General features: G+C 42.1%; 2 protein-coding genes and 1 non-coding gene across 3 annotated transcripts; all 3 read left to right on the forward strand.

The window, feature by feature from the left end:
- The first annotated feature begins 1,920 nt into the window (after positions 1-1,920).
- Positions 1,921-6,342, forward strand: LOC137950711 (amino acid transporter AVT1A-like). The gene is given in 12 exon segments (XM_068797312.1): positions 1,921-2,071; positions 2,811-3,100; positions 3,186-3,400; positions 4,126-4,149; positions 4,268-4,448; positions 4,539-4,758; positions 4,849-4,984; positions 5,078-5,109; positions 5,253-5,398; positions 5,511-5,554; positions 5,818-5,880; positions 6,020-6,342. Coding segments are annotated over 12 exon segments (1,581 nt in total). The 5' UTR covers positions 1,921-1,937; the 3' UTR covers positions 6,116-6,342.
- Positions 6,343-7,128: 786 nt separating this feature from the next.
- Positions 7,129-7,210, forward strand: TRNAS-AGA (transfer RNA serine (anticodon AGA)). The gene has a single exon. It is a non-coding gene; the product is annotated as a tRNA-Ser (tRNA).
- Positions 7,211-12,014: 4,804 nt separating this feature from the next.
- On the forward strand, positions 12,015-17,061 carry LOC137950420 (protein SUPPRESSOR OF MAX2 1-like). Its single transcript, XM_068796874.1, has 4 exons — positions 12,015-12,342; positions 12,690-14,373; positions 14,780-15,080; positions 15,184-17,061. Exons 2-4 carry the CDS (start codon positions 13,160-13,162, stop codon positions 16,798-16,800), a joined length of 3,132 nt encoding a protein of 1,043 aa, XP_068652975.1. The 5' UTR covers positions 12,015-12,342; positions 12,690-13,159; the 3' UTR covers positions 16,801-17,061.
- Positions 17,062-19,960: the final 2,899 nt, after the last annotated feature.

A 19,960-nucleotide genomic window follows, 5' to 3' on the forward strand; every position in this document is an offset into this window, starting at 1 on the left:
TTTGACCATTACTGGATCCAAGTTGTAATAATAAAAATGATAATTTTAAAAGAAAAATATCTTCCCTGATTCACAGAATCTCTTGGAGTAAAGGAAACTTTCTAAAATAGGGGGTGGGGGATATTGAAAACAGAAACCCTACGAAATTATTAGGCGATTGCACCTACCTTTCCCACAGGATTAAATATCCAGTGGTTAGTAAACCAGATATCTATCGTTGCTCATTTCTTTCTGTAATCGTAAAATTGTTATTGCCGTGATAAGCTGATTTCCACTGATTTCCACTGATTTCCCCTTTCAATTTCTGTTTGTAGTGATTGTCTTCTTCCCTTGGTCATTTACATTGAACTTCAGTAAGTTGCTGACGGTTGAATTGGACTCTCAGCCCCTTTCGTGTGCTTCGTTGCTGAATCCTTGACTCACTCCTGGTTTCTGCCGACCGACTTTTTCTTGGAAGTCCAGTGGAGAGTTTTAAGATGAAATATCTCTTTGTCTTTGTCTTTGTCTTTGTCTTTGTCTTTCTGTTTGTTTCGATTCGTGTCTCCGGTTTGAGCTCCGACGAACTGTCTCTGCTTTTAGTATCCAGGAACCACGCTGCTCAGTTCGATCCTATCGAGCTGGAACAAGTTGGATACAACTCCATGCAATTGGAGAGGGCGCGTTCAGTGTGAGATTTCTGGGAATTTATTGGATCATTCAATAATTGTATAATACCACTGCATGGGATTGACAAATCACGAATGTTTTCAAACTAACTATTGGGTTTTGATCTACTTAATTGGTGCATTGTGTTAGGGTTAATCTTTTCCAATCACATGAGAATGAAGAACAATACTTATTTTCTCGTGTCTAAAATGATCGGAAAGCTCATTTACCATCCTAAGTGTGATTGGATGGGATGAGTGACCCAATCTCTATTGTCAATAATAAATCCAGGAATTAGAATATGTGATCCTCCTCTTTGAATATTACTTGGTTTAGATAATGGACAAGACCATGCCACCGTAGGCCACGAGTGGCTCGTGACAAATGTGCCAAATGGGCCACATGTGATCCTCACATGGTGACTAGGGAAGGGAGCCATCCTGACCTACCACTTCATGCATTATTAGTATTAGATATTAAGCTAATATTAACAAATATTAAACAATTCAATTCTTTAATATTCTATTGGAATTTTTTAATCACAAATTATTCGCATAATTTTAGAATATTAAATTATTGATAATCACAAATTTAATAATCATACAAATAGGGCTAGTAAAGATTAAATAAAAATAAAATAAGGGAGTTAATTTAATTACGGAGAGTCCGAAGCCGAGTGACGTAACTGGGTAAGATCTGTTGTGTCTGCATTCCAGACAGATTCTGGAAGGACATGCGCTGGGACCCAGGGTTCAACCGTTTCGATTGGACGTTTCTTACCTCCGCCCGCCACACAGCCCCGAGAAAACAGAGAAGGCTCGGCCGTTTCTCTCTTTCCGTCACCGGCGGCGACTCCCATGCAAGTTACTTCAATACATCATCCCAAGAGCACCGCCGCTTCGGCGCTTCCTTTACACCCAGTCTGCATACGCCCGTTTATTTGGGCAGCAGCAAGACGACGCGCCGCTTGTGTACACCTGTCGCTTCACCGATTACATGATTCCGTGATCTTCTTTTTTGTTTGTTTCCTTTTTCAACTACGCTTATCTCCTTCTCGGATTCTCCTTAAAACCTGTTCTGGGCCACAAAATCTGCTGGAAAAAGAAAAACTTAGACTCGGGGGTGATTTTTATCCGTGCGCTTGCTATCTGTTCTCCGCCTGGGAGGAGCCTATCTATTTTTCTCTTCTTTTGTTATAACTCGACTGCCAGAGGTTCAGACACGGGAGGACCTGTGGAAGGAGATTGGGTTTGGGCGAGATGGGTAGCTCCGTCAAGGACAATGAGTTTTTCATGGAGAGCGAAATGGAGGATGGGGAGAGCGAAGAGAGCGGGGCATTGAGGAGCACCAGCAGCAGCGACGATGAGGAGTTCAACTCGTCGAGCTTGCCCACTTTTTATTCGCAGCAATGGCCGCAGAGTTACAAGTAAGTTTTGCCTTGTACTTATAATACTCGGCTGTTTCGTTTTTTGACCTCTGGGTCATGCTTTAAGATCAGAAAAATCGGCACGCGGTGCCTGCAGAATGGAATCCGAGCGGGAGCGGGTCATCCCTCCCGGGACAGCCCGCTGCCGATCTGTAACGGAAATTGTTGCACGCAAAATTGATTCGCTTTTGTCGAAAACTTCTCTGCTTTGGTTTCTTTTCTGCATGTTGCTCCATGAACAATAGCGTCACTATACATGTAGATTAAACTGGCCTTTTCTTAAGTTTCATGGAAGAAGCATCAGGATGTTGCATTTGGTGGAAAATTTCTCTGTTGAGTGAGTTTTGAACTGGTTGACTGATTCTTGTTGTTATTTGTTATTTGAAGTTTGCGGTACCATATGCGACAACTTGTATTGGTGTGGAAAAATGAGTTTAATTTTTAATCTGTTTTTCTCTGTTGTATTGAACAATTCACTTAAGAGACCAGGTGGTTACCATGATTTTATGGATAGGATTGCTGTAACCGCAGATGATTCATTTGGATGGTACCATTTAAAAGAAAAAGAAACATTGATTCATACCATTTTGCGACAAGATTTGACGTATCCCATTCTTTGGCTTTCACCATATCATAAAATCGAACAGTACAGGGCAAATTTTCTCTGGTAACTTGGTTGTCCATGTCAGGTTAAAGTTTTAACGCAGTATTCTCTCTCTGTTTTTTTTTTTTTTTTCAGAGAATCAACTGATTCGTATACAATCACTGCATCACCAAATTTTGGAACTCTTCTCCGTGCGCCAAGTTTAAGATATTCAACACATGACTTATGCTCTCTAAGTAGTCAAGATTTGGCCCGGAAGTCTTCTCTATTATCTTTTAGGAGCCCTACACACAAACATGAAGCTATCACAGACTTGGGGAAACCCCTTATATCTGAACCAGAACAAACAAGTTTCCTGCATGCACAACATACTGGAGAAGGATTCATTGGGCAAGGATGTAGCTTCACTCAGACTATCTTCAATGGTAAATTACATCTCTTGCAAAGGAACGACTGTTACTTGTTGTCATTGCTATTTGAATTGTAAACTCATCCTATTTCACTCTACAGGTGTTAATGTGATGGCTGGTGTTGGGATTCTATCCACTCCCTATACAATTAAAGAAGCTGGCTGGTTTAGTTTGTCAGTGCTAGTTGTTTTTTCTGTCACTTGCTGTTATACTGGTATTCTCATGAGAAAATGTTTTGAGAGCAAAGAAGGAATTTCAAGCTATCCAGACATTGGAGAAGCTGCATATGGGAAATATGGACGCCTGTTTGTCTCTGTAAGTCCAGTTTTTGAGTAGCTTGCTTCCTATTGCAGCATGACTTTTTAAGTGGGAATATGTACTGTCTTTTTGGATAAACTGGAAGCAATGTTTAATTATGAATTCTAAAATTTTAGATACCGCAAAAGCTATGCAAAAATAAAAAATAAACAAAATAAGATTTCTGCTTTCTAGATATCAAACTTTAATGACTCCTTCCAGTGCTTCCATTTCTCTCCCTTAGATGCCACTGAAGCAATAAAAGAAATTTTTATTTGTTTCTGATAACAACCTCCCCCCCCTGTGTCCTCTTTATCTAATCACTTGCCTTTGTGAGAATAACACTTGGTTTTCCTCAGTTTTTCTTTTTGAAAAGTAGGTTTTGTGAGTCAGTTATATATATTTCTTTTATTTGTCTACTCTGCATTATGTTTATTTTTACATAAAACTACTATATTGTAGTTGTCACTCATTTTAACATATCTTTTCTTGTTGATTGGCATCTATTGCCTGGAAGAGGAGATACTTCTCCCCATAGGAAAAGACAGAACAATGTAACTTAACTTGTGCATGCCAAGAAGACTCTGATGGTGCTAATGCAAAGGCCAAACAAGAGTTCTGTGAAAATTTAATTTATCTATATCTTGCTGTGAATTATCTTCGATTGTGGATCGAAGTTCTATGATTGAGTTTTACCGTTTAATCTCAAGAGCTTATTTGACAGTGGTGAAATGTTTGTGCAGATTGTCTTATACCTGGAGTTATATGTAAGTGGAGCACAAAGTGAGATAGAGTGGAGTAACTTCCAGTGTCAGCTTGCTTGAATTATCAACTTCTATTAATCCTACACTTTTTTTCTCAAATCTGTTTATTTATTTTGTGCAGTCATATTGTGTGGAATTTATCATTTTGGAAGGAGATAATCTTACAAGAATGTTCCCTGGAGCTTCCTTGGACTTTTCAGGGCTGCATCTCGATTCTATGCACTTTTTTGGGCTCTTAACAGCAATTATAGTTCTACCTACTCTTTGGTTGAGAGATCTCAGAGTGATATCTTACCTTTCAGGTTTTCATCTTCTTGTCTGTTTGATGGTTGGAGATAACTTCAACATAATCTTTAATTCAAACTACTCATTATTGTATTTCTGCATTGCAGCTGGAGGGGTGGTTGCAACGGTTTTAGTTTCTCTGTGCCTAGTTTTTGTGGGAACTGTGGATGGCATTGGGTTTCACCAAACTGGTTCAGTTGTGAATTGGACGAGTGTCCCATTTGCAATTGGAGTTTATGGATTTTGCTATTCTGGGCATTCTGTTTTTCCAAATATTTATCAGTCTATGTCCGACAAGACAAAGTTTAACAAGGCATTAATAGTTTGGTAATTGAACCTTAGCAATGGACTTAGAGTTTGAGAGAATGAATTTTTATTTTTCCAGTTGATTAACTTAATTTTATTTGGTGTTTGTAGCTTTATTATTTGTACGGCATTATATGGAGGGGTTGCTGCCATGGGCTTTTTAATGTTTGGTGGAGATACTCTTTCTCAAATAACATTAAATCTGCCTAAGCGTTCTGTTGCTTCAAAGGTTGCACTGTGGACAACTGTAAGTATTTTGAGTACAATTTTCAATTTAAGGCTTTACATTTTTTTGGGTTTTGATAAAGTTTCTGAACTGATTTTTCATTTTTCCCTCCAGATCATCAATCCATTTACCAAATATCCTTTTTGGCAAAAGCTATGACTCTCTGATTCATTTATAGGAATAGTAATTTTACTTTGTTTTGTCAAATTCCTTTTCAACTGTTTAGCTGCTGGAGTGGAGTTTGCTTGAATTTGTTTCTTTGCACTTTGCTGTCCTTAACATTGAACAGATATGCATTGTTGATGAATCCGCTGGCCAGGAGCTTGGAAGAGTTGTTGCCCTTGAGAACCTCACATGAATATCGGTTCTCAATGATGTTGAGAACTATACTTGTTGTTTCAACTGTATGCGTCGCATTTCTGCTCCCCTTCTTTGGTATGTATTTCAATTTGGCTTTGGAGAAAGCTACTTCCAGCAAAATAGCATGCATGTAGTTGTCCCATATAACACAAATACTAAAATGCAAGGGTACTAATTTCTTTTGCAGGTCTTGTGATGGCCTTGATTGGTTCTCTCCTCAGCATACTTGTGGTAAACTCTCAATTTGTGCAGCACCCTGTGCAGCAGCACTCAGTTCTCATCTCTCAGTGATTCGTTGTAGATGCATCATTTCACCTAGGGTTGTTAATATCTGAGAAACTCTACGATCTTTGATTTTTGAGGGACTTCATCTGCTAATCCAAAATAGTTGAGATAAAGCATTGATGGGGTTGTTAGGGATTCTATATGATTCCACTGGGCACATTCACTTTGTTCTAATATGAATTTAATAGCATAATCTGGTGTTTTTTCAGGCTATTATAATACCGGCTGTTTGCTTCATAAAGATAGTGAGGAACAAAGCAACGTCAATCGAGGTAATGGAAAAGTTTAAAAAATTTCCTGCAATATAGTGGTGCTTATGTATTACACAAATTCCAAGAGAAATTTTGAAATGAGATTGAGAATATTGTGAGATTTATCTTCTCTTGTCTTATGACAAATTCTCGTGTTCAGGTTACCCTCAGCATCACAGTGGTCGTATTGGGAGTAATTAGTGCAGCCTTTGGGACATACTCATCACTTGCAGGGATCGTAGAGCAAAAGAAATGAGCAGCAGCACTCGAGACCCTACCCTTGCAGCTCGGTGATTGTTGACTTACCTCTTGACGGTGATATACCAATAAACTCCACTGTTGTTCGTGTTGCATACGGAGGAGCAGTACGTATCAGATGGAAATGAAAGAGAAACAATGGCAGATAGTCATATTGCTCTCCTTTCTGTTGCAATGGTCCATTGTTTGAACTGAAGCCCAAACCCAATTTTAATAAGCAAGTAGAAATGGTTAGATTATGAAGAAGTGCCAAAAATAATGCTCAATCAACAACAACAGGCTACAACCCTTAATGAATCTCATATCGACAAACTCGCTCGAAGCGGCATTATTACAGAATAAGTGGAGAAAATTATGAGAGTCGAGAGGATGTGAGAGAAATCTTGCTCATAAAAAATATAAGCAGCAGAAAGGAGAGAATGAAAAGAAAGAACACGAGTCCTTTTCTTTACCATCTCAGGCGTGTGTTTTGATCTTTCCATAAACCCAAGAAAAGATGCTCCCATTCGTACGTGGTTGTTCTTCCAAGAGTAACAGTAGCTTCGTCCATCGACCCTGGTTTTGGATATTATGGTGGGGTTTTACAGAACATTCTCAGATGGTTTCGGCTTTATGTATCCAAGGGTGGAGTCTTTTGAGGAGGTAAACGCATGCTACTTTTAGGAGATTCTCCTTTCGAATTCTCAAGACTAAAAGCTGGTGGTGCGTCTGCTGCTGCTGGTGATGAAGCATTCAAAATCTTAAATCTTCTTCCGACCAAGAAAAAATTTCTTAAAAAGCTGCAGAAAGCTACTACGTGCTTACGCTTTTTCATTAAAAATGGTACCTATCGATCCCAGTCTCTTATGTTGAAAGCTCTGTAATGTTGCAGCAACGTTATGTTTGTCAGCATGAGAACAATATAAATTACAGTTTGATGTTTGAAAAATATAAGTTGGTGATTGCATGTCAACGGAAATGGAAGGTGGCTATAAGTTGGTAAATAAAAAATGTCTGTTTTAGTCAAGTCGTGTGGACGTGCCGGAGTGGTTATCGGGCATGACTAGAAATCATGTGGGCTCTGCCCGCGCAGGTTCGAATCCTGCCGTCCACGTTATAAATATATTTTATCCAAATGAGAAATTGAGAGGAAGCCGCAGGTGTGTTGAGTATCGAACCGGTGGTCAGTGACTCAGTGGGAGTCGTTAACTTAAAAGCTTTTTCATGGTGCAAAGTGGCTTTTTGAAATGAATGCGGTCACGCAAAGCAAAGACAAATAGAGTACGTCCAAAGACACAGAAAACAGAAACAGAAGAAGAGAGATGAAAGGTAAAATCCTATTTATGCACGAGTGCATGTTACCCCCACCACTGCACCCTCCAACCACCACCTCCATGATAGCCCCCTGGTTTTGCTTGGAGAAAAAGTTCCCCTCTACTTCTTTTTAAAAAGGCTAAAACACCCTTTTTCCCCCAATAAAACCTTTCACTTAGAATATATAGAAAGAAGAAAATCGAAATGACTTGCTTTTTGGCTGAGCAATTATCATTAATTCTTCATGTTACATGTCTTAGAACATAAAGGAGAGGGACTTCCACCTTGTGTGCATATGAAAGTCATTAGATGAAATAAAAAGATGGGTTGATTATGTTAGGTGATTTGTAGTAAGATTTGGTTAAGTGGGCATGTCATAATTCTTGCATCCAAAGTCAAACATCTGGCTTCATTAGCCTATGCTTATGAGTTGCTTCCATTCATGAAATCAGCTATAAATGGGATTGCTAAGAATTGGAAGAAAAGTCTAAGATGGGGTCCTGCCTTGGAAAAGACCACCACAAAGGACAGTCTTTTACCTTAAACATCATATCGTTACTTTTATCTGTTTAAACTAAGCTCCTACCTAAGTAACTGCCCCTAATCATGTCTTCTCTTTTTTTCAAACATGGTAGATAGGGGCAATCAATTGATCCCATGGCTTGGACTTTCTTCACTGAAAGGATCTCAAAAAACAAGAAAACTGGCTTTTCTATGAAGATGGAAATAAATAAAAAAATCAAAAGAGGGAATGATCACCCCTGAGGCAGCCTAGCTCGTCTCCCCCATTACAAAATCCCAAATAATTCATTAAAGCTTTCTTTCTGGCCACAAGTCTGACCGTCACATGCAGAGGGATTAGTTAAGATGTAATGGATTTACAGTAATCGTAATTTGATATTAGAAGAAAAAGAACAGAAAGGCTACAGCTTTCCAGGGTTTATATCTTCTTGCCAGAGCAGATCTTTCTCCGAAAGATAGGATTGTCCCCCAACTTTGGGATCTTGGACTTTCTTCCCATGTAATATGTATTGGCATATCCTCTCCAATCCACTTTTACCCTTTAATCATCATCACTTGTTCTTAGAGTTTACTTAAAGGTGGATTAAAGTTATGATATAGGTCTTATCAGACAAGAACTCAAAATCCCATCTGCTAATATGGCGTGTTTGGTGACCCCCCAAGACATGAGTGGAGACAAAGATGCTAGCAGTACTGAGGTCATTAGCCTTTTAAGCTTGCAGAAGATGACTCTCTTTTTTTTTTTTTTTGTTTAATCCTCTGCTCAGGGTGCTTCTAACTATCAAGCAATTCAAAACCCATTATAAATTTTTGTTTTTTTACAAAAAATTGTTTAAGTGCATGAGGATTTTATATTTCTCCTTAGTTTCTTTGTTCTTCTCTTTCCTCCATTATTGTTTGATTTCTATTGGAGAAGAGACAGCATTTAGTATTGGAGAATTTTGTCTTTCAACTTGCGTTCTCTATAATGATTTCTGATACTTCAATCAATACCAAAACCAATACTCGAGTACTCCTTCAAGAACTGTACAGGCTTTCTCTTCTCAAGAATTCACAGTTTCCCAGCATCATTAATTGCTGAGGAGCATCCACATGATCAAGTAAAAAATTTACTCAAGTCTGACCTCATTACACCTTTCATTTCCCAGCATCATGAACCCATCTTCTACTGTTCATTTTCTTATCCTTAAAACAGACTCCTGAAAAGGAAACCGAACTCGTAAATGGATAAGGAAGGGATTAAGTTATTCATTAATGCAGCTTTATCCTTAGCCATCCTTCAGTAACCTTAGTTGCACGCATATACTTTACCATGGGAACAACCCCATTTGGAGAAATTATGATGTTAAGTTAATCGGCTTTTGAGAATTTAATAACTTTATGGTTTGATTTGCCTGGGCAGAAGTACAAGCCATTAATGGGGGGAACGTAGACTCTGGTTGAAAACAGTGTTATGTGGGTGAACAGGAGGAGCTTCAAATCATTCTCTTAAAGCCATTTAGATCACTTTCTTCTCAAAGGCTGAGTGGCTGTGCATAGTCTGCAATAAAATATGCTTGATTGGACTATTAAACTTTGAGCGTAGAGCCTTCACATTAATCTGGGAAACGAGGCTTTTCAGTGACCAATACAGGGAGGAGTAGCCATTGTTGGTAGCTTTTAAGGAATCCCAAGTTTAAAAAGCTAAAGCTGAGGTGCCTTGTTCTGATCCTTTTTTCCAAGCTTTTGAAGGGCATCTCTAATCTGGAGTTTTCCCTTTTGTTGAGGATGGACAGCACCTTCATACTTTTTGCAGTTTGCGTTTGATAACTCCACTTTTCTAAAGGGGAGTGAATGGGTTACCTTTGTGCCTCCCATTGGAGCTTCTCATACCCTAATTCAACCCTCTCAAAAAGCCAAACTTCCCTTTCTTTACAGTAAACCAAAAAGGAGGTTGTGAAGGTCTCCAAAGTGCAATCCCTTTGGATGCAAGCAGCTGCTAGTGACTTTTTGAGGCCCTTTCCACACCATTCAGCTCTGTCTCTCTGTGTCTATGTTGCTTAAAGTTTGACCCAGATGACATAAATATGATATCCTGGACGGAAATCAACGGGGGTGGCTTACACTAGTGAAAAGCCTCATGGGACCCCGAGTCTCATGATTCTTCATCAATTGAGCGCCTTTGTGAAGCTTGCCTGAGTTGAAGAGGTCGTCTTCTTTAATCAATTAGGGTTTCTTGAGCTGACTGATCATCGACGTCGAGGACCCATGCAACCGATCATGGCAACTCCACCGCCCCAATCTTCTATCACCATGCCGATGAGCTAAAAAACCCCACCCATCTCATCTTGTTTCTTAACCTTAAAACACTCCAAACCGACACCCAAATCTATTGTTTCCAACTAAAAACAAATTCTCGGAGAGAAAGAAAACATATGTGGAGCCATTTTGCACGAGATGAAAATGAAAAGTGATTGAGAGAGAGAGAGAGAGAGAGATTTAGAGTTTTGAATCAGGGGAAGGAAGGGAGAATGATGGGAAGGGAGCCAGGGATCTTGAGAAAGGAGAGGTTGGAGTGAAGAAGGAAAAGTTGTGGCTTCTAGAGTTGGAAGGTATAATGACTGTATAATGCTTAAGATGTGGGTTTTGATAAGGACAAAAAGGTAGGGAAAGCAACCCCACATCTAATCTTTTCTCATCACTCATTTCAATTATCTTTTTCACCATCACTCCTGCCTCAATCCCTACTCTCTTTCACATCTCTTTAGCTAAAGTTAGGAGAAAAGATTTAAGAGTTGTGACTTACAGATGATAATGTTACCTGTTCTTCAATTCTCCCTTTGCTTTCTAACTCTACAAAGTTTTTTTTTTTTTTTTTATTAACTCTATATCTTACATCATACTCTGTAGTCCATCCTATGGTTGAATCCGATTTAACCCAACTAATCACTCCATCGGTTCGTCCGGTTCTGTTTTTGTTTCCTTTAATAAATAGAGTTGAAAAATTGAAATTTTTGTGTGGATGGAATAAGAGCCCTGTCCGAAGATTTCAGTTATGAATCAAGAATTAGGTGACTGATTTGGTTCCAAACTTTATTTCATGAGAATCACAACACATGATGTCCAGTAAAAGTCATATCAAGGAGAGAGATCTTTTTAAGGAATTAGCTCATTTTACCAGAGCTGGACTGGTTTTGCAAAACCATGGTTGTAATCGTACCCCTTTTCTGGAATTTTTAAAGAGGGTTTTCACTTTAAAGTTTTCATACTAATGGCAAGAACTTGTTCTTAAAGACAAAATCCAGTTCATTCATTCCAATTTTCTCAAGACATGAGAAGGTGTTAATAAAGCATGTTAATAAAGCAAAAAGAAAACAACTAACGCAATTAAATGCCAACCATCTCATGATCCCTTCAAGATAAAAACATCTTTACGTTTCGATCTGCAGAGTTTTATTTGGGATTTATTTCGCTTTTCTGCAAATTTATAGAGAAACCAAACCATGTGAATATAACTAAACTACTCTCTTAAAGTCCCCAGCAAATTCAATGTCTCCACCCTCTCTCCTCTCAATTTGCCAAAACAGGAAATTTTCGCAGGGACAATTGCAGACACATGTCCTCTCCTCCTTTCGTTAATTACGAGTCGTGTTTTCTATCTTTTTCCCTTTTCTTGAAAACAAAAAAGAATGTTTTTTTCTTCCTTGTTTTTTTCCTCCCTCCTAACTGCCTACCCAGGTTACAGTTAACTGCAGGGGGTAAGTAAACGTTCGAAGCTGATCCCGTGGACCAAAGAGTTTCAGAAAGAGATTCCGGGGAACGAGAATGGCAGGGAATGTATCGTATCGGGCTACCAGAGACGCGAAGACCGAAAAACAAGAGGGAAGAAAGTTGAAGAGGGGGCGATAAAAGAAGGGGAAGCTCGAGAAACGCGTAAAAGGTGAGAGAGCGTGCGCTCTGGTCATCTTTAGAGAGAGAGAGAGGAGGAGGAAGGGAGAATATGATGATATCGTTTTTGCCGACTTTAATGACTTGAAAAGTAGAGCTTAAAAAGTAGAGAGAGAAAAGGTTAAATCCGTGCGCTCGCTTTTCTCAGCCACCGCTTGCGTGTGAAAAGCAATGAGAAAAGCAAAAATTTGGTCGAGAGGCTTTTCCTGACTCTCTCTGATTCTCTTTCTCTCTTCCGACGAAGAAAAGGCTGAGTCAATAGGCGGTCAGCACTGGAAGCAACAATTTTTTTCCATTGCTTTCTCTCTTTGGTCGTCGCTTCACTTGGGCTCTCTCTCTCTCTCTCTCTCTCTCTCTCTCTTTCTCTCTCTAGTTCTATGCTTTTGATAGAAGGGAACATACATGAGCTGAGGAACCAGATGGCGCTGTCGCTGATGCACTGTCCGGAAATCCTCGCAACTTAATCTCAGAGATCCCGACGAGGTAAACTGGAATTTTGGGTGGATAATAAAATTTTCAACTGGTGTCTATCGCGACACTGCTTCTTTCCCTATCTTCGCTTCAGTTTTTCTTCATGGTTGTCTTCGAATTCATCTCGTAACTTAGATGGGTTAGTGTTCATGATTGACTTGTGTGGAGAGGAATACTGTGTAGTGTGTGCGTTTGAAATTCAGAGATGGTTTTCTTCATGGTTGAATAATTAGGACCTGTCTGGTGCTTTTGATTTTTACCGTGCTGTTTTATTTTTTATTTTTTATTGGGTTCGGTTGGCTTTATGGGGTTTTTGGGGAATTTGATTGACTGAGTAAAGGTGGTATTTATCTTCACAGGAGCGAGAGAATGAGGTGTCGGTTTTCGTTTAATCTGTTCTCACTGGAGTAAGGCAGAACGCCGAGTGGGTCTTTGGCGTTCCTTTTCGATTCAGGGTGTGTTCACACCTGGGTGTCTACATAAGCAGGAAGAAAGGGAAGGTTCGGATTCAGTTGGGCACTTTTTGAGAAAGGCGGTTGGCGAGATGTTAGGGTTTTTCTAAGTGGTGTTTCTTGAATCTATTTTTTATTTTTGCCTCCTGGGCGCGATGAAATTGATGCCCATTGGGTCTGTTGATGGATGTGAAGGATTTTTTGGTACGGTCAGAGACGACAAAGATCAAAGGTTTTGAGGGGCAATTTTGCTGCTGGTGTCTTTGAAGGATAAGAGGCTGAATTCTGTAAAACGAGCTCCTGAATCGATCGGCAGCTGGAGTTGTACACTAATTCGAACTGGATTTTCGGAGGTTGCTGTTTGACGACTCGGGAAGATGAGAGCCGGTCTCAGTACGATCCAGCAAACCCTCACCCCCGAGGCCGCCAACGTTCTCAACCATTCGATCGCCGAGGCTGGCCGGAGGAACCACGGGCAGACCACGCCTCTCCACGTCGCTGCAACTCTACTATCCTCTCCGTCCGGCTACCTCCGCCAAGCTTGCATCCGCTCCCACCCAAATTCATCCCATCCCCTCCAATGCCGGGCTCTCGAGCTCTGCTTCAGCGTCGCCCTCGAGCGCCTCCCGTCCTCACAGAACCTGTCCCCTGGCCTCGAACCGCCGATCTCTAACGCTCTAATGGCCGCCCTCAAGCGGGCGCAGGCCCACCAGCGAAGGGGTTGTCCAGAGCAGCAACAGCCACTTCTCGCCGTAAAAGTGGAGCTCGAGCAGTTGATCATTTCTATTCTGGACGACCCGAGTGTGAGCAGAGTTATGCGCGAGGCAAGCTTCTCGAGCCCAGCAGTTAAGGCCACCATCGAGCAGTCCTTGAATTCTGCAAATTCCGTGAATTCCTCGCCAATAGGCAGTGCAAATGGCTTGGGGCTGCGCCCAGGCCCACCGCCAGTGAATCGTAATCTTTACCTTAATCCACGGCTGCAGGCGGGGAATTCCGAGCAGTGGGGAATCCAGAGAAAGGAAGAAGTGAAACGAGTGATCGATATCTTGCTGAGGACAAAGAAGCGTAATCCGGTTCTCGTGGGCGAGTCGGAACCGCAGGCAGTACTGCGAGAGCTGTTGCAGAGGATTGAAAAGAGGGAAATTTCCGACGGGTTGTTACGGAACGTTCAGATAGTTTCCCTCGAGAAGGAGTTCGGTTCCGATAAATCTCAGATCTTGAGGAAATTGAAGGACCTGGTAAGTTTGGTGCAGAGCCGAATCAGCTCTACTGGTGCAAATGGGGTGCTTCTTGATTTGGGAGACTTGAAGTGGTTGGTCGAGCAGACTTCGGGATTTGGGGTTCCGGGGTCGGCGCCGCTTCATCAGCAACAGCAACCGATTGTTTCTGAGACGGCACAGCTAGCTGTAGAGGAGATGGGGAAGCTTTTGACCAGGTTCGGAGAGGGCCCTGTCCGGGTTTGGCTCATCGGCACCGCGACGTGCGAAACATATTTGAGGTGCCAGGTGTATCATGCGTCTATGGAGAACGACTGGGATCTGCAGGCCGTGCCGATTGCTGCAAGGGCTCCACTTCCCGGCCTCTTTCCAAGGTGTGTTCTTCGTACAGAGTTTTCTTTCGTCAATGATGAAAACACTTTTAAATTCGTTGGCCTTGTGTAAATTTTGGAGCTCCTGGAAGCACCTGAGCTGCTTTTCCATGGTAACTCAACTCTGATGAACACAATCAACTGAATACCAGTTGAGATAGAACTTTGGTGAACATCTTGCATCGGAAAAGTGTCCGTGATCAATATTTCAGGTGTACGGCAATAAACTAGAAATTTCCAATTTTTTATTTTATTTCTTTGTTGAAGACATCAAAGGAAAACCTGTTTGTGCTATGTCTACCATCTACGGACTGGAATTCCCTCAGAAAGATAGTCGGTTTTCTCATTGTTCGGTAAATTTTCATCATTTTCAATTTCTGATTTTTTTTTTTTTTTTTCTCAAAGTCAGGTTGGGAAGCAATGGGATTCTTAGCAGCTCTGTTGAATCTCTCACCCCATTAAAGGGTTTTCCCATGGTGGGAGGCACTCTCTCAAACAAGCGTCTTTCGGATAACAAGGAACCTGCTCGAGGGGCAAACTTCTGCTCATCTTGTTCAGAGAATTATGAACGTGAGCTGGCCAAGTTAGTAGCCAAAGAGTTTGAGAGATCGTCTTCTGAAGCTAAACCAGAGACTCTGTCTCCATTGCCTCAGTGGATGAAAGTAGCCAAGCATAACAATGGTGGAATAATGGGAATAGAGTCCCCAGAGGTAGGGATTCTACTCATGCACTTTCTTGTTTTTAAATCTGAAGCCCAAATTATTACAATATCTGATTAATTGATTCATTTTATTTATATTGATGGGTTTGCAGGGCAAGGATCAGGAGCTTCTGTGGAAGCAGAAAACTGAAGAACTCCAGAAGAAATGGACTGAGAGTTGCCGTCAACTCCACCCTAGTTTCCATTCATCTCTAGGGTGCGATAGATCAGCTGCAGGGCACCCTATGATGAATGCATTCAGTTCAAATCTTCTGGGACGCCAAGCATCAGCACCCAAATTACAGATCACAAGGAATCCCCCTTCTCTACAATTGAATCACAACCTAGTTCGAAATCCAGCAGCGCATCCTCAGTCCCCTCCAAAAAGCCCTGTTAGAACAGAACTCGTCTTGGGGCATCCGAAAGTGCGTGAGAGTACCCTTGACAAAACCCACAAGGAGCGGATAAAAGACCTTTCAGACTGTATTCCCTCAGACTGGCCTCTTGAAAAATTCTCTGCCCTTCAGAATATGAAGCATGCTACAACATTGGATGCCGACTCTTTCAAAAGCCTCTTCAAAGGTCTCACTGAGAGGGTTCCATGGCAGACTGATGCTGCATCAGTTGTGGCAACTACCATAATACAGTGCAGATCAGGTGCTGCCAAACGCCGTGGGACTGGTGCAAAGGGTGACGCATGGATGTTGTTTTTAGGTCCAGATAAGGTTGGAATGAAGAAGATGGCATTAGCTTTGTCAGAGCTAGTATGTCGGCCTGGGCCCGTCACTATTCGCCTTGGCATTCGAGGTCATGATGTAGACGAGGAAGATGTTCGAGGAAGAACTGTTCTTGATCGCATAGCAGAAGCAGTGAGACGGAACCCGCTCTCTGTAGTGGTGTTAGAAGATATTGATCAGGCAGACATGCTTGTTCAGAGTAGTATTAGGTGGGCAATCGAAAGGGGCCGACTTCCTGATTCCTATGGCAGAGAAGTTGGATTGGGTAGTGTAATCTTCATCTTGACTGCTGGTTGGTTGCCTGAGAACATCAAGAAGTCCTTGAACTCTGTTGGAGCCCGTAATGAGAAATTAGCTACTATGGCACCTTCCAGTTTCCAATTACAACTATCCTTCGCCGGCAAGACAAACAAGCGGAGAGCGGAGTGGAGTGCAGACGAAGAGAGAGCATCAAAACCAAGAAAAGAATCCAGTACCGGAGAAGCTCTGTCCTTTGATCTCAACTTAGCGGCTGAAACTGAAGAGCAAGTCCAAGAGGGGTCCCGCAACTCGAGTGATCTGACTGTAGAATACGAGCACGAGCAAAAATGGACTCTGTCAAGGACCTCAATGCCGCGGGAGCTGGTAGAATCGGTCGATGACACGATAGTGTTCAGGCCGGTCGATTTCGCCCCAATAAGGAGTAAGGTTGCAAGTGCAATTGTTGCCAAGTTCGCCGCAGCGGTGGGAGAAGGCCACGCGGTTGACGTGGAGGAAGAGGCGCTTGAGCGGATAGTGGGAGGAGTTTGGTTCGGTCGAACCGGATTAGAGGAGTGGGCGGACCGGGTGCTGGTGCCAAGTTTCCAGCAGCTGAAGAGCAGTTTACCGCCCACCGGTGACGGTAGCGGTGCAGCGAGAGTAGTGAAGTTGTCTTACTTACCGACCGCGCCGGAAACCAGGTACCCCGGCGAGTGGCTCCCCGCCAAGATAACGATCGATGTGGACGATTCGTGACTTGTGAATGGTGGGGTGACCCCTTTCTCGAAGTTGTAAATATTGGACGGTCTGGGAGGAGCGGAGTTGGGTTTTACTTTTTAGTGTCAGAGACGAAGCAGAGCAGGGAAAACGGAACCTCGACGACCTGTCATTTGTTCTCTTCTTTGGTTTTGTTTTTGCTGCTCTGTAATTTTATTTTATTTCGGTTTTCTTCTGCTTTTGCAATTTATTATTGTTATTATGTGGACGATGATTAATAAGAGCTCTTTTTGCTCTGTCCCTCCTGCCTTCTCTGCACCTAAAATTCTTGAACTGAATGAAGTTATGGGGAGGAGGGTATTCACACGGTGGATCTCCAGTTCTCTATTTTCGACAGAGAACAGAACCTGAACATCTCCCAAATTTGGGTTTTGTTTAGGCATTTGCGATTATTTCCTTTTTCCATTTTCTTGTTCATCTTTGTTAGACTCAAATCTTCCCAAGTTTCATTTCATTGTCGTAGACTTCGATATCCTCTCTCAGTTAAAAGCCGATATTGTTCGGGTCCGAGGATATTATCTTCGTCCAGGTAGAATGGAGGAGAGGTTCCCACGTAGAGATGATAAAATATGTAAAGCAGACTTGAAGGGTACAAGCCTGTTATTTCAATATTGAGCAGAAGCAAAGGTGGGGAAGATCCGCCATGAAAAATCTCTGTCAGGAGGAAGCATGGCGACGTGTGCATGCACGCGTCGACGCGGTATACAGTGGAGATGAAGTTTGGGCCCGTGAAAAGCGAAAGCTAATCCATGTACGTAAAAGGCGATGGAAAGGCTGTTTGTGTTGGCAGCTCGAGAGGGGAGGTCGGAACTTTCCGAGTTCCTAACTGCTTCGTCGTTTCTACAAGTGAGAGAAAACAAACGGAGGCATCTCCCAACCACATAAAACCAGTCAGACATTTTTTCAAACACAAAAGTAAACTGTATTCACACAGAGAAGTCCCAAGTCCCTTCACATGGCTACAGGAAGGAAAAATGCGGACCCATTTACTGGTGTTCACGATTTTTTGCTCAAGCGAAGTACGCAGAAACATTTTTGTGTATTGTTCATGAGGGTACGCTTTGCAGTTCTCATCGATAACCCGCGTTCGCTTCCGATCGAACGCCGATCTTCTCCTCTTTCCTCTTTTCTTGCTCCTAGGTTCATCAATCACAAATCCCTTTTCCCTTTCGGCTTCTCCTCCAATAGAAAAGAGTTTGAAAACAAGAAAGAATCCACCGAAAGAAATTTGAATAAAGAGCCACTATCTGTTGACATTTATCTAGCATTTTTACTACCAAGATTCCATTTCTACAGCCGAAGACTGAAAGCGGTCGGCCTGAAAGAAACGGATCGTTTCCATTATACAAAAACCAAACGATTTCAGAAACACAAAAATTTTACTTTTTTGGGTCTTCCTCCATTTCCGCTTTTTTAAGGGGAGAAATCTTGGACTCTGAATCAGTAATGGATTTCTTGTAGCAGGGAAATAGAGAAAAGTGCGGAAAGACCGACCGCGCTTAATTCGGCGAGGCCCTTAAAAGTCATGTCATGTATTTATTATTCAGTTATGGAAACAGTGGCGATGGAAACGAAGGGTCGCCCAATCTTATCATCAGATATTTGAAAGTGGAGAAGGGAGGGCGGGACCTTTGAGACAGAGCCACCAGCCATGGGGTGGCCGCGGGTCCCTCGACTGAGACGGGAAGTGACGGGGGAAGCCGAGTTACAGGTGGCTGCCTTTAATGTACAGACCCACCGCTCGGAATAGATTTTGCTTGGAAGTGAAGGATGAGAAAAGCCAAATTGCGATTTCGGAGTTTTCCTGATGATCGGAAACTCCGGGCCATCGTGCTTTTGCAGTTTTGTGATCTGGCCATGAAAACAAGGAACAGCTGAGCTTCATCAAAAGCTCCACGGAACTCAATTGGGGTTCTTACTGTTCAACATCTTTCAATGACGAAAATGCAGAAAAGAACGCGTTAGACAGTGAATGGGGTGGGGTATCGGATTATCTTCTACGAATCGGCGGGGTAGACTAATTCTGAAAAGTGGAGTAAAAGCCAAAAGGTTCAATGTCTGTTGCAGGCTCGCAGCTGCGTTGAAGGGTGAGTCTCTCATTAATACATATGCATGAATGGAACGACTCTCGAGTTCTGGATGCGCCTCCACTGAAAGTGACGTCCTCGGAAACGACCGGGGCAGAGTAGTCGGGAGAAGAAGACACAAATGTGCAGAAACAGCAGACATTAATTTCGTTTGATGAAACTGTAAGAAATCAGAGACAACCCCCCACCAGGCCACCATTCTCACCTGCTCATGCATGTGCTTTCATTTATGGGGTTCTTCTCTCTCTTCGGTCCTTCTTCCTCACGTAAACGACTTTTCCTACCTTTCATCATTAATTTTCATTAATGGATAATTTCCACTGTTCACTGTACTGCGTACAGTGTACCCCAAATCAGCGAGATACACTGGATCAAATATGTAAATAGATAACCTGGATTGATCCTGACCTCAGCCACTTCACCGAATCCGGAGCTAGAAAATGTAAATCATCAATGCGGCAGAAAATCTCCAAATCAAGCTATGTCATTACTGAGAACTTTGCTAGACAAATTACTGGCCATATAAACTATTAGCTCCACCGAATCCGAATCCGTCTCCGCGTGGATTCTTCGCTTCAAGTCTTTTGTTCGTTTCTTCCCTCCAACGACACGGTTGTTTCGAATTTGATAGTTTCTGCAAATCCTCCGAATCTCAGTTGTTTAACAATATCTCCGTCCGATGACGTCTCCTCGTCCAAAAGCTCCTTTATTCCTTTATTGCTGCGAGCGTCATATCTGCCTTTTCTGAATGAAAACAAAAACCAACCACTCCTTTCTTTTCCATTCAAACCCCACCTTTATCTCCCTCTCTCCTTTCTCTTTCTTTTCCACACGCAGAAAGATCTGGGCCTGTTGGCGGAAAAGCAGCTCAGATCCTTCATGTGATGTAAAAGGCGCCTTATCTTTCTCTTCCAGCAATTTTCCCCATCATTTCTTTTCAATATAATATGTCACTTCACAGCGTGACACTGGCCATTCGTTCTCATCCCTCTAAAGGCATCCTTTTGGATGCATTCAGACAATCAACTGCATCAAGATTCAACCCTATGAAA

Source organism: Aristolochia californica, unplaced genomic scaffold (assembly GCF_029961685.1).
Source record: "Aristolochia californica isolate CCGP_79_NKW_82.1479 unplaced genomic scaffold, dmAriCali1.0.hap1 SCAF_14, whole genome shotgun sequence".
Lineage (NCBI taxonomy): Eukaryota > Viridiplantae > Streptophyta > Magnoliopsida > Piperales > Aristolochiaceae > Aristolochia > Aristolochia californica.